A 14,293-nucleotide genomic window follows, 5' to 3' on the forward strand; every position below is an offset into this window, starting at 1 on the left:
ATTTTGTAAAAGCAAAATTCATAGCTTCTTTTTGTGCCGTGTATTGTCTAATGATATCGGATTTACTGTATATAAATTGAATGACTTTATCTTGTTTAGAAATATATATATTGAACAATGAACTGGCGCATTAAATTTACAACCTCCAATTGTGAGTATGTGTACAGATATGAGGAGCATCGCGCTATAACTTTTATGGGGAAAGCGGGGTAAATTGAAAGCAAAATATAACGGGAAGATTGCACTTGACGATCAATCCCACCATTTTATTGCGATAGTAATTATATGATTATTCCAAGCGAAGTCTGGCTGTCCGCGTCGCCTTTTTTCTTTATTGCCGACTTCGACATTTCAAACCATGGGTTACAAAGCATAAACCGTGTCGGCCACACTGTGGCTGGCGCCGTGAGGTTCCGTATATATTTAGGTATATGTATGCTATATGTCATGCCATGCTGTATGACATGCGGTATATTGCCACACCATTCTAATACTAAAGTTGCTCATACCAGGTCTTACATTCTTGAGAAAATTATTCCTCAGAATTTTGAGAATGGCCGCCGACAAACAAACGACATGAAGCGAAACGCCGGCAACGCATACCTTTTATCTTAAATCTTCTTAAACTTAAATATTAGAAGTGTGAAACAATAACAGATTTTACTCCTGAAAATGATGTACCTTCGTTGGCACCGCCATGAGCGACCTCCGGGATCGGCCCAGGAAAGAGGTTTGAAACATACCCGATACGGAAAGGTTGTTGTGAAGTCGCTAAGAAAGACGTTAATTAATAAACAATAATTGAATTGTCCGAAGGCAGGATTCAAACAAAGGACGCCTAGCACAACAGCTCGTTTTTGCTTAGCCTACGTTTCCTTCAACTCATACTGCCACTATATATCTACGAGCCTTAAACTTTTCTATGTAATATTCCAAAACGTTGCTATCGCATTCACTGCTTCGCCCTTATGGCGAAACTCAGATATTTTTTAATCAGACTATCAAATTTCCTTTCGTTTATCTAATAACCACATCTACCATGCACTCCAATGTACGGGTTTGTATTTATGTCCATAAAGGTGCGTTTTTCGCGAACATAATTTATGAGTGGCCGACCTCCGCAGTTTTCTGTCACGTAGTAAAAAATAAGTACAAAGAAATCGACGAGTTTCAAAGTACTATGCGTGAGCTGGTCTCGATTACGAAATTGTTTTATTTCATTTTTTTCTTTATGAGCAGCGAAATAGGGTGACCTATTTTCCGGAAGCAAAGAGCAGGCTGTAGTCGTTTCCGTCACTTTTTGTGTAGATTTTGTTCGGTCTTTCTCCGCGAGAGGCTAAAACGATGCATTTTCAAAGCCTGGAAAAGAGGACGTTTCATCTGGACAGAACGCAATCTAGCTGAGTATGCGCAAAACTAAGCTGGAGGATATGGATGAAGACTAGCGAGGGAAATGGATATTCTTTGAATTTTTTCAATGCAATTGCTTATTTCTTTAGCCTCTTTTCTAACTTTTTCTTTCTTTTTTTCGAAAACATTTGAAGCCTTAACAACAGAACACCGTAGCGACTTCCATTTATTTTTTTACCATGTCGTTCACTATGGCCAAATATAGTTCAAACGGCGATGGCTATTTGAGCCATTGTGAAAAGCCAAGAAGGTTATAGTGGCGTTGTCTACATAAAATGGTCTCCTTCTCCTACAGGTACATGGAAAGGGGTATAAGTGCGGCAGTTTTATGTGCAATATGTAAAATCTGCAATGAAGATACGGCGACTTATTGCACTTATTTTACAATTCGGCGCCCCCTCCTTGTATAGGTTGTTTCATTGTGATCGGAAAGGATTATGCTGGTTTTGTCTATGCCCTGAATAAACAACTATGCGACAGACTCTTGAAGACAACGTAGGGTTTTGAAAGGGACACTAGAGAGAAAGTGGATTTGAGTTGTGTTAGTAAATTAGCCTCCCACAATACGAAAAATAAAGCCACTCTTATCGCGAGAACACGCTTCCGAAAAGATGCAGGAACGACAGACGGGTGGCCATGAAGTTCTCGAAGCAGCACGCGGTGATATCGTGGTGATGTCGGTGCTGTCGGTGATGTCGGTGATGTCGGGGCATTCTAGAAGTATGTGCGCATGTCCAAGTTTATACAGCTGATAAAACTACTATCCTTACTCCGTATAGTTATCTACTTATTTGCTATCGCAACTGATGTTTCGCCTTTCGGTTGAAACTGCGACATTTTTTTGTTAACCTACCTATCTTCTTTTACCCTTCCCCAGGGAAGCACATATCAAACTGGACGTTTCACTCTCGGCTACTCTCTCCGCCTTTTGGTTCTCATTTCTCTCTCACTCTCCCTTGCTATCTCTAAATCACACAGCTATTCCATTAGGACATCTATTTTTCTATTAAATAACCTCATTTTTTATTAAACAAACATAATCACATTGTGATAGCGCATGATACCGTCCCGCTTATTTCATTTTCCTAATTAAAACAGCTGTGAATATGCCATCGGTTGCTCCGGCTTATATAGTGCGACAATTCGTGTAACAAATTAGGGCAAGTGAGAGCGCACCTATCTTATGCCTTTTCAAACTATAAATCACTACACAAAACCTGTAAGTATAATATCGGCTCACAATCCTCTAGTCGAATAACATATTATTTTCAACGGATTATTTTATTTTCTTCACATGTCTAATACTTGGCCTCCTGCGTTCTTGAGTAGATGTGACAGACACATCATGTATAGAAGTCTTAAATTTGTTTACGTAAGTTTCCCACTTCTTTCCGCTAAGACCTTTCCTCATCATTCGTCCCTCGAAAAACATTAAACATCGTATGCGTCGGCGTCACACAACTTGCTCCAGAATTAACTGCTGTTTGCACTTCAGCATACTTTGTAAACAGTGCGGTGCACAAACATAATTTGCATGAGATAAAAGTTGGGCCCTTTGCGGGGCATGACCATTACATGAGATTACACGCTGAATGAAAATAAGGCGAATGACACGCATCAAATCGGGTAGAGAAGGGAAGCGCGAAATCGAGGACGCAAGAAAATTAGGTGGGTTGATGAAATTAGGAAACTTGCAGGCGGGAGCAGGAATCGGCTAGCGCAAGACAGGGGTAATTAGAGATCGCTGGGAGAGGCCTTCGTCCCGCAGTGGACATATTAATAGGCTGACGAGGGTAGCATTTAATCAACCATTTCACGTCACATAGATTCGAAGGTGTCCGTTGAATCTGCACAATGCACCCACATCATGTGACTCTCTGCACGTATTTATGTTAAACGTGTCAAAGAAGCTTCGCTTAACGTCGATTGAATTTTTTTCATACAGTTTTAAGAGTACGTGGTGCGTGTAATGAAGAAGTTGTCTCCACACCGCTGCTTGTATTCACAAAAAGGTTCATGCGCTAAAACTGTTTGCTAGAGCAGATGATTGAATGATCAATGGGTTTTAAAAAACAAGTGTCAGCCAATCAATATGTCGGACATAATATTAGGGAAACCTGCCAGCCAATGGCTTTACAGCGCTTATGAACGAAAAGCTATGTGATTGCGTCTGCGTCTTTAAAGGCTCGTTGCATACAGTGAAAGAGAGTTATGGCATTTAGATGCGCCGAAGGCCGACGTTGCATCATTTATAATGAGTTCTGACATATCACATTGTGCTGGAATTGACGATGGCTTATCAGGACTGACAGAGGATTGAGTGGCATGGGACAGACGAATGTATAAGAGAAGCATCGCTTCTTTGGAAACACGCATCTTATTTGAATAGTAAAGGGGCCACACGTTCATTTTATTTTCTAGCCAGCAATGTCAAACAGTATGATGACAGTCTCCAGATCATCTATGCCATTCATCTATCACAGTCATCAGATCATCTATGCCATGACAAACATTACCTGTACCAGGTGACATTACCAGGTGACAGTACAGGTATTGTACTAACATTACCTGTACCAGGTAATGTTAGTCATGATTAAACATTAGATCGGGGCACTATTTGAAGAACATGACTAAACGCATATTGTTTGCTTTGCTACTGTACAGAATAAGCCACTGAGTATTTTCGTATATGGTAATAATTAGTAGGGTGCTAAAGAGGGTTGAATCAGACGTTCTCTAGAACGTTCTAGAATTCTTTTTTTTTATTATTTTACATCTTCTTCCAAAATGTAAGGCCCGAGAAACTGATTGATTAAGCTTGACCACTTGTTCACTCACGTGGTATAAAAACGAATAAAAGAAAGAAAGAAATTAAGCCAGCTCCACACTTGTGAAATCTGATGAACCAGCGGATCTCTGCAAGCGTGGGTGTTTAGCGTAGTGGGTATGACGCTCGCCTTCGGGCCGTGAGTACCCGGGTGGAAATCCAGCCTCGCCAAGAAAGTTTATATTGTTATTTTTTTCTCTTTCTTTATTCTCTCTTTCTTTCTCTCTCTCACTGTTATTTTCTCTTTCGCTCGCCCATAGCAAGTTGTGTTACAGTCTTCGGTACAATGCAACCATATGGTTTCCATAAATGCATGTTCTGCAAACGTGGGTATATAGCGCAGTGGTTATGACACTCGCCTTCAGACCGTGTGTACCCGGGCTCGAATCACGCCTCGCCAAGAAAGTTCACTTTGTTTTATTTACTTCATTTCTCTCGCTCTCTGTCTGTCTCTCTTTCTTTCTCTCTCTGCACCTCATCTCCTCCTATGTTCTGCTTTCACGCTCTCCCAGCTGGGCAATGCTGCGCAAGACAACGAGACCAACCTAGTGAGGCCTTAACAGCTCCGCTGTAAAAGCTGTGTGAATCACCTCATAGAGCAGCCAGCAGCATGCTTGATAATCGCGCGTTCCTTCAATGTCCCTGCACGCATTGAAACTTTGCCCTAAATTACCTACGACACCCTATGTGCCCAGACGCTTTAAGCCGATAGCGTGGAACTACCTGTGAACCATCGAATTATCACACTTACGGTCTATCTGTAAAGGACAGATTGCTCCCTGTGTCACAGGGCACTTTGATTCTGAAGTTTTAGATGCCAAAACCACGATATGATTATGAGGCACACCATATTGAGCGACTCCGGATTAGTTTTGACCACCTGGGGTTCTTTAACGAATACCCAATGCACGGTACGTGAACGTGTTGGCATTTGTCACAAGGCACTTAACGAAATAAGCGAGATTAAGTACGAAAATTTAGAATAGCTGTCAGTTGGGCGTCTCGTTAAACGTTTATGATGAAAAAAGCGCTACTAAAACAGATTAGCAAAAATCCAGGAAAAAGCGCACAAGGAAAAACTTTAAATGTATTCAATGCATAGTAACTGAAATCTTTTGTCTTCTCTTTTCATCAAGAAAACGTTTTCAAAGAGCGAGGCCAGCGGACAACTTCTCGAGCCGCGCAATTCAGAGCTACCGCGTATGTGCGCATGCCGCGGTAATTTATACGGTTTTCGCTTTTTCTCCCTCTCTCTCTTCTACCAGGCTGTTATGCGACATCACTCGATCTGGTCCGATTACTGCTACCGCTACACCCGCTTTGGAACGAAAACAAAACAAAATAGCCATCTTATTTTTAGGGCCAGGCAGTGCAAACTGTCGGCCGTTTGCAAGTGCCATTCGCTTAGGAAGCGTTGATCAATACCTAATTGAAATCTAGGCCGCCCGCGTGACTGTGGCACATTTAACTTAGCAGGTGCGTGCGTTCTTTAGGTAGCCTAAGCCTCGCTTTTTCTATCCCAAATCGGTCGTCCCGATACGGTCATTATCGAAAACCGTTAGTGCAGCAATCCCTCAGACCAGTTTAATGATCGAATTTCGTAACTGATTTCGTGGAGACGTTTCGAATGAGGTTTTCTGGGCATTAAACAATTGTCATTTGGTTTTAACATGGCGCAATAACGACCGACGCCGTCGTGTAGCCGACACCCTCGAAAAGAACGTGATATTATTGCAGAGGAGAATTAGCAGTTTCGAGTGAGCTAAAGTATCCTCTCTGTTACCTGTTTCCAGGCGGTGCTTTGAACTCGATTCAAAGCCGCCCGCCTTATTGCGACAGCCGAGAGGCTTGCGTCGCCCTAAAGTCGGCAAGAACTATCGGTGAAAGACTCTTCGCCCGCTGTGGCCATTATTCACTGGTGTCGGATTCGCCTAGAAGGTTAATCAGTGTCAGCAGTTTGGCGTGAATAGGGAATCATTTGTATCCCGAAGTGCCCGAAACGTTTGTTTCTTGCCAGCGGTAAGGTGCTCCCTGAATCAAGCGCATGGCTTTGTTCGAGGCTGGTTCGTCGCGCTCTTTCGTACGTTCACGCGGACGTGTAAACGTGTAGACGTGCAGACACACGAGTTGGCTTTGGATTTCTGGATACAAGGCCTTCCCCATTTTCTCGATTTTCGGCTACGATACTTGCGCTTATGGTTCGAAAATATTTAACCAACTCTTTTTGTAGCACAGCAATGTGTTCAACTCCCTCGCATGGCATTATAAGAGCGGAATATTTTCTAGGGATATACACGTAATAGGTGAGATGCAAAAGGTCAGAATAACGTTCAAGCATATTTATTTTACTTTTTGACGGTGATATTGTAAGTGCTACTTGTGTACGTTTTTCGCGCAGCAATCAGCCGCGTGCACGGACCGCGGTCTTCCCAGGAGGAATTTAGTAAGGGCCAATTTACATGCATGTCACTTGAATGGCAATGGCTAACGGACATGCAAGAGCTAGCTAATGTCACTACCAGTTCGGAACAACATTTCTTTGACAGTGTTCGAGATTGGAATGGCAGCAAATCATTGTCTGGAACAGATGCTATACGATGCAAAGCCATGACATCCACCAGCTTAGCATGAGTCTCTTTCAAGGCACCTGCTTTTAAGCACCCAAAGTAAACAATGACTACAAGCAGAGCAGCGTGTCCCAAGATGTACGTGTGACTGGTGTCTTCAGAGAGTCACACAATCCCACTGTGAATGATAGGCTAGGAGTCAGGTGTAAGGTTAAAATAGAAAAGAATTGAAAGCGGGGTAGTAAATATTTAAAGAAGAATTAAGTCAAGAAAAACCAACGTTAAATAAGTGGTCCAACCTGGAGACATAGGGAAAGATAACTTGGAAAAAAATTTATCGCAAGGAGAATTTCAAGCAGAAATTACTCCGGCAGTCGGTTGCTTGTACAAGAATAAACGCTTGCTTGTACGTAGATAACTTGAATTCTGAACCAATAAGCAAAACTTAAGCTTTAATAACTACAAAATGTAAGCGTAAATTATTGCCAGGAACTTGCTAATTTGTGATCATTTAGAAAATGACACAACGAGCCGCACAACCTTAGATTTTCTTTTACTTTTTTCCTGCGGTTGCCCGGCAAGGCCGCTTTTTATCCTTTTTTCCTGCGCTTTACACCGTACTTGTCGTTGGCAAAACATATCTGTCCTTACTGGCACGCAGCTCCCTTTGAGTAGGTTGGTAGCTACTTCTGAATTTTAAAACGTTTGTTCACTGCGATAACTGTTAAGTCTAGTGGCCAACTTCCGTGGCGCAGCCGAAGATATCATCATCGTGTTTATCGCGGCCGCGTGTACGCGTTCGGAACTCAGTATACGCGTATACGTAAGAATTTTAGTACGGAGTGTGGTGCAACCGGTGCACAAGCTTTTCATCTCGATATGTTCGAATGTATGATTATACTACATTAATTTACTCTCTTTAGCTATCTCCGCCCAAGATATTCCGAACATGTGACATTTCTTCTTAAATATTTTCGCTATTAGTATTACTATATTGTGAGAAGGAGTAGCAGTCACCATTGTATACATGGATAATTATACTTTGTTTATTTCATTTTATTAAACAATTGTGTTTATCATAATCATGCTTCCATGGCAGGAATCATTAAATAGAAAAGAAGAAAAATGTATATCACCACTCGGGTTTCGATTTTCTCGGAGAAACTGAGGATTATAAACGTGACAATGGCACGCTAAACGAACATTGGCCGTTGCAACTTTAAAACCAGTCTCTACAAAAAGGCGCCGCACAAGTTTCATGTTGCTGGCCAATCATTGCACGCGTTTGTGCTTCTGTACTTGAATGAATGCAAGGTGCTTGGAACGAAGGAAGGAAAGAGAAATTGAAAATGCACCAGCCTCGGCAAAGAATGTTACAAAACCTTTACAAATACGTGTTTTTGTCCTGAAGAGACCGCTGCTGTGTATTTAGGTAAGGGGACGTAGATATAGCAACAAAAAAACTTACCTGGCCATACAAAGTCGAAGAATGACACGATTAGTGCCAGGGCCCACGTAGAAATAAGGCGCGAGTGTCGCATTGCAGCGAAGGCCCGACAGCACAATCAAGCACACCTTCTCAGATATCTGCGAAAAGAGTTATAAAAGAAGAACAAGAACAAGGGTCAGAAGGTAGTCGCCTTTTCAGCTTGCTTACAGCAAACTGGTTTTCAACATTAATTTCTTAAGAAATCAACATGTAACGCACATTTATTTGAGAAAGGATTATTCAGAATAACGAACTTAAAAAAGTGATTTATGTTCTTGAAATGGCATTGGCCAAGTAGTTCTGCAAAACATGAAAAGCTCCTGAAACTGCGTTTATGAAATGGCGAATGTCAATCGAGGTGAGCCAGGTCAAACTTAGACAAGAATATCTCGATTACGCATCAGTTTATTTTGTTTCCAACATCCGCGGTTTGTGAGAAACAGGCCGCGTTGTCTATTATTAATCAGTAAACACGCCAACCAAGCCTTCCAATACCACTAAAATCTGCAGTTTCAGGCTCCCTAAATCGCTAAAGACATGTGGAATATGAAGTATGATGATATCTATGTTCACCACGTAAATATACAGCGAAGACCTTTCGACGATGGCCGAGTGAGTCTCTGGCGCAGAAATGAACGATAGCGTTGATACAGTACTCGAAGTGGACACGCCCCAGTCGCCGTTTATAGACTTGGTGCGCATCTTCAAGTGTGTGTGCGAATAGTGCTCCCTTTCTCTGTCTTCTATCTCTTCTCTATGTTCTCTCTTTTCGTCACTATATCTCCTTCCTACAGTGCAGAGAGAGAGAGAGAGAAGTCATAGGGGAAAGGCAGGGAGGTTAACCAGTCCTACAGTGCAGGGTGGCAAAGTGAACGTGCGTCTTGTTAATATTCCGGCCCCTTCTTGCTCATCTCTCTCCCTTACTGCGTCTACACAGTGTTCCGCAGAAATGACACGTGAATAAAAATCAGCCTTGTTTTTGTACAGAAAACTGTTAACGAGAAGAGTAAAGTATCACAAATTTCAGCTGTGCCTTGCCCGTTGACACCATTCTCAGGAAGAACGTGTGCTTTATAATGCACAATGCATCGTTATGCTTCGCTAAGGTATTGCATGTTGTGGCCTCGAAATGCACGAAAAAGACGCCATCATATCTGAGGGCCTCTGGCCTCCAAAACCTCGCACACATTTCGAAGCGCAAGCATTGCGTGATAGCCCAATAGCTTGCGCGTCCACATTATATTGATGTACATGTACGTTGGCGTTATCTCTTCGTTTGTTCTTTGATAAGAGGATGCCAAAATGCCATTAAAGTATTTTATTGCTTTTTCGAGCTGCCTCTGTTACTTTCCTTGCTTTTGTCTTTACTGCGTGTGTGTGTGTGTGTGTGTGTGTGTGTGTGTGTGTGTGTGTGTGTGTGTGTGTGTGTGTGTGTGTGTGTGTGTGTGTGTGTGTGTGTGTGTGGTGTGTGTGTGTGTGTGTGTGTGTGTGTGTGTGTGTGTGTGTGTGCGTGTGCGTGTGTGTGGGTGTGGTGTGCGTGTGCGTGTGCGTGTGCGTGTGTGTGTCACGTCTACATTCTGTGTGGTGTGTGTGTGTGTGTGTGTGTGTGTGTGTGTGTGTGTGTGTGTGTGTCTGATATACATATTTTCATTGATCATGCTATTTCCACCTGCTACTGAAGCTTGTATGTTTTTTATTCCCCTCACTATAATGCCACGCAGAGGATGTGTGTAACAACTTAAATAAATCAACTCAGTACATTGACTCAGATACGTGAACTCAAAGCGCACTGACAGTCGTGGGTATACCTTTGTCTTAAGCGCAAATTCGGCTACTCTCAGTGCATTTCGCTCATGTTTGTTTATGACACCTAATGCGTGTCGATGTCTTAGGTGTCACGTGTCTAATAATGAATTAGTGGCAGGTCTGTGCTTTAAGGATATCCATTAGCCGATTATATATGTGCAAATATTTTGTCATATAGTATATGTGTATATGTGCAAATATAGCACAACTACGGAGAACAGACATACGCTCACTGGCGTATGCGCGTATGTGTCGAGACTGACTATAGTGTGTGGCGCAACCTATCGTCATGTTTTCTTTTTGTATATGCCAAGTGTGTCTAGGACAATATGTGGACTTCGAGAAGCACAGTAAACTGGGCGAGTTATTTCTAGTTCAAAGCGCTCGTTTCAACGTTTTATTCGTCGTATTGTGTCTTTCTTTCGTCCCATGTCAGTTTAGCGCAACTCCTTCAAGCGGGTGGGCTTCATTTACTCTTTCCATGTTTTATGTTGCCAGAACGATACACACAAAGACAAAACGAAGTCCAGCTTCCTTAGAGACACTTCGAAAGTTGTGCTACAACTGAAATTTAGTTGTAAATTGTAGTCCAACCAAGTGTTGTCCGCAGTTTGTGGTCTCTGCATTTTCTCCTTGCGTCCTGTTTTAATCTTGAGCTAGTAACATGAATCATGAATCGAGCGACCAACTAGCCAGTTTAACAGAATTTCTTGCAGTTCATTTAATAACATATATTTATGATACGAAAACATGTAGTTGAAGAAGCAAAGATAAAGATCCCTGACCAGTTCGCCAACATAAAGTTATTTTCATAGTGATTCACATTGCTGACTTCATTATATTTTTTGTCCGCACTGCGAACAGCAAAACGGCAAACATTTTACTGTAAGAACTGTGGAGAATCTGTTTCTACGCTCTGTCCACTGGAGGGCGTTTGGTTCGTGTAAACTTGCGTGCCTTCCAAGCAAAATTTTAATCAGCACAGGCGTGTTAGCTAATGACGGCCAACTAAACGACGTGTGTCAACAAACATTTAAAAAAAGCTTTCATGACTTTCATGAGAGCAACAGAGACAAAGTGGACATCGAGCGTTCAAGCTCGTCTTGAAATGAAGCCAGGCATGCTCATAGTGGCACAATGTTCGAATAATGTAAAAAAAAAGCTTGTTCACATCATAGCTCCGACTCATTTTGTGAATCGGACTTCATATGGGCAGTGACAGGTAGTCGAGAAAGAAAAATAATAACGTGGCTCCTGAAAATCTTTGTGGTGGTGGTGGTGGTGGTGGTGGTGGTGGATTGTAGCAACAGGCGGGTTTAGCCTGGCGATCAAGGCCGGCAATTGCTCCGCCTGAGCGTCTCTTACAATATCGCTGAATGGTTTCACCATATGTCCATCAAACTAGTCTCTCTTAAGAATTCCATAAGGAGACGTGAAGTTTCTGTGCGGGCTATAACTGATCCCTCGGGAAATACAAGGTGTTGCAGGCACGCATGCGGAAGGTCCTTTTTTTTGTAGATTCTCCAGGAGAGCGTCCCTTTCAACTTGGAATTGCTGGCATGACCACAGAAAGTGTTCAATATCTCCTGTCTCGTCACATGCCGTACAGTTCGGAGAATTGATTCGTCCCGTCTTAAATAACCAGGCCGGTGTACTAGCAGATCCTGTCCTGATTCGATATAAAAGTGATGCTTCCTCTCGATGAAATCTCTTGGTTACGCAGGGCATATGTGGTGGAACCCAAAGCGACCCAAAGTTATTTCGAATGTCCGATTTTTTCACTTGATTACTCTTTGGAGCCTTGATTTTGGGAGGATGATAGAGCACTGCGTATGCAAGCGCATCAGCTTTCTCGTTGCCAGTAATACCAATGTGGGAGGGAATCCACTGAAACTTTACCGTGAAGCCTTTGTTCTTGAGTTCTTTCACAAGGGCTAGTGATTTGCGTGGGAACTTGGTGGATGGCAGACCACAGTATAGCTGTTGTAACGCGGCCTTTGAGTCCGTAAGGACAACCACCTTCTGCGAAGGCAGAGACTTTAGTTTGCGCAGCGCAGAAGCTATTGCTACGCCTTCTACAACTGTCGACGAGGCCATACAGTCTAGACGGCCAGACCATGTATATCTCAGAGAGGGAATACAGAATGCAGCTGCACAGCGATCTTCGTCTACTTTGACAGAGCCATCTGTGTATACTTGTAGGTGGTTCCGGTAAGTCGTGTGCAAATGTTGTAGGACTAATGACTTGGCTTCTGCAGATGGAATGCAGCTCTTTGACTGCAATCGTGGTATACTTAAGTCGCATGTGATGTCCTCGAATGTCCAGGGCGGTTCTATCTTTTCCCTCTGTCTCGAGCAGCGCAATCCTAAGACGCGAAGTGTGTTCAGTGCTGCATAAAAATGTGACCGTGGCCTGTTACTTATACGTCTTAACAGGGCTTTCCCGGGCGTAGACTCACTCAATCGTAGTAACTGGATCATGAGACTCTGGGAAGCCTGAAGTCGCAGAGGGCGTGACTCAGCTTCGTAGAGCACTTTCTTGTTCGACGCTGGCTGAGGGACTCCAAGGCAAAGTCGAATACCTTTTCTGTGGATGGCTTCTAAGCGCTCGTATTGGCTATCTGAGGGTGACATCAGGGGTAGCTGGTACAGGATCTGACTTGTAACCAACGCTGTATGTAGCCGTAGCATCGATGTCGGGTGGTTGCCCCAGCGTATGCCAGCGACTCGCTTGAGCACATGTAGCCTCTGTGACGATGACGCCACAACGTGGTCAACAGCGCGGCGCCAGATTAGCCTGTGGTCCAAGGTAACGCCAAGAAATCGGACGTTGGTGACTTGTCGAATGTGGTATCCGTCCATATTCAGCTTCAAGCGTGTAGATTTTCGTTTAACTCCAGGAAATAGTATGAATGATGATTTCTCTGCTGATAGTGATAGTCCAAGCGTTGCCAAGTGGCCTTGAATGGCATTTACTGCTCCCTGGGCTATTCGTGCGAGGCGCCGATGCTGGTAGCCGGAGACCCATATGCAGATATCATCGGCATATATAGATATCTTCACTGGTGTTCGATGGTTTAGTACTCTTGGGAGGCTAGCCATGGCGATGTTAAACAATAAGGGAGATAAAACACTTCCCTGTGGCACGCCGCGAAATATACCTATTTCATCGCTCAAAGTGTTACCAAGACGGACTCTGATACGGCGATCATTGAGAAACGTATGTATGAAGTGCAAGAGATGACCCGTGACGCCTATAACTTGTAACTGGCTGATGATGGCTGTTGGAGACACGTAGTCGTAAGCCTTGGAAATATCCATAAAAACAGCAAGTGTCGACAGGCCATCCGCACTGTAATGTTCTATGTGGCTTAGCAGGTCTAGCACATTGTCTTGAGCACTTAGACGCTGGCGAAACCCAGTCATGCACGGCGGTAGTTTTCGACCCTGCTCGACAGACCAAGTGAGTCTTGTGCACACCATCTTCTCCATTAGCTTCGCTGCACAGGAGGTCAGCGATACCGGTCTGTATGAGTCCAGAGCTGCAGGATTCTTTCCAGGCTTCAGAACCGGTACCACCCATGCTACCTTCCATAAATGTGGGATATCCCCTCTAGCCCACACTTTGTTAAAAAATGCCAGCAAGTCACGTCGTTGCTCAATAGGTAGGTTCGTCAGCATCTGATTACTTATGCGGTCAGGTCCCACCGCACAGCGACGTTGGAGGCTGCTCATAGCTAGCTCTATCTCTCTCAGTGTAAAAGGAGCATCCATCGGAGACGACGATAGCGGCGGAGGCGGGTTGGTTGTGCCGGCTGACCTTCCAGAAGAGTATACTTGAGCAAAGGCATTCGCAAGACAATCGAGCGTCTTGCCTATCTTCAATGCTAGGGCTTCAAAAGGCTTGTTTGGTCGAAAGTTTCCAGCAAGGTTATTAACGACCCACCATATCCTTGGAACTGGCGTGAAGACCGATAGGCTTGCACAAAATGCTGCCCATTGATCTCTTCTTAGTTTCTTCGTGTAACGTCGAATCACCGCGTTAATTCTGTTGTATACTGTCTTCATTGGTGGGTCGCCCTTCGTCCTCATCAGCCTCCGTTCCGCTCTTCTACGAGCAGCGCATATATTTTTTAGCTTTAGATCCGGAGCGGGAAAGTGGTCGGGTAGCTTCAGCTCAGCGGTAGCTAATCT

At 43.6% G+C, this 14,293-nt stretch overlaps 1 protein-coding gene across 2 annotated transcripts in view; it reads right to left on the minus strand.

Moving 5' to 3' along the window:
• LOC119456308 (nephrin-like) overlaps nucleotides 1-14,293 on the minus strand; it is a 311,635-nt gene that overhangs the window by 80,289 nt on the left and 217,053 nt on the right. For both annotated transcript variants that reach the window (XM_037718006.2, XM_049669715.1), the window contains exon 5: nucleotides 8,273-8,391. In XM_037718006.2, the coding sequence (XP_037573934.1) occupies nucleotides 8,273-8,345 (73 nt within the window). In that variant the 5' untranslated portion in view covers nucleotides 8,346-8,391. The remainder of the gene's footprint in view (nucleotides 1-8,272; nucleotides 8,392-14,293) is intronic.

This window comes from Dermacentor silvarum, chromosome 6, assembly GCF_013339745.2.
Source record: "Dermacentor silvarum isolate Dsil-2018 chromosome 6, BIME_Dsil_1.4, whole genome shotgun sequence".
NCBI lineage: Eukaryota > Metazoa > Arthropoda > Arachnida > Ixodida > Ixodidae > Dermacentor > Dermacentor silvarum.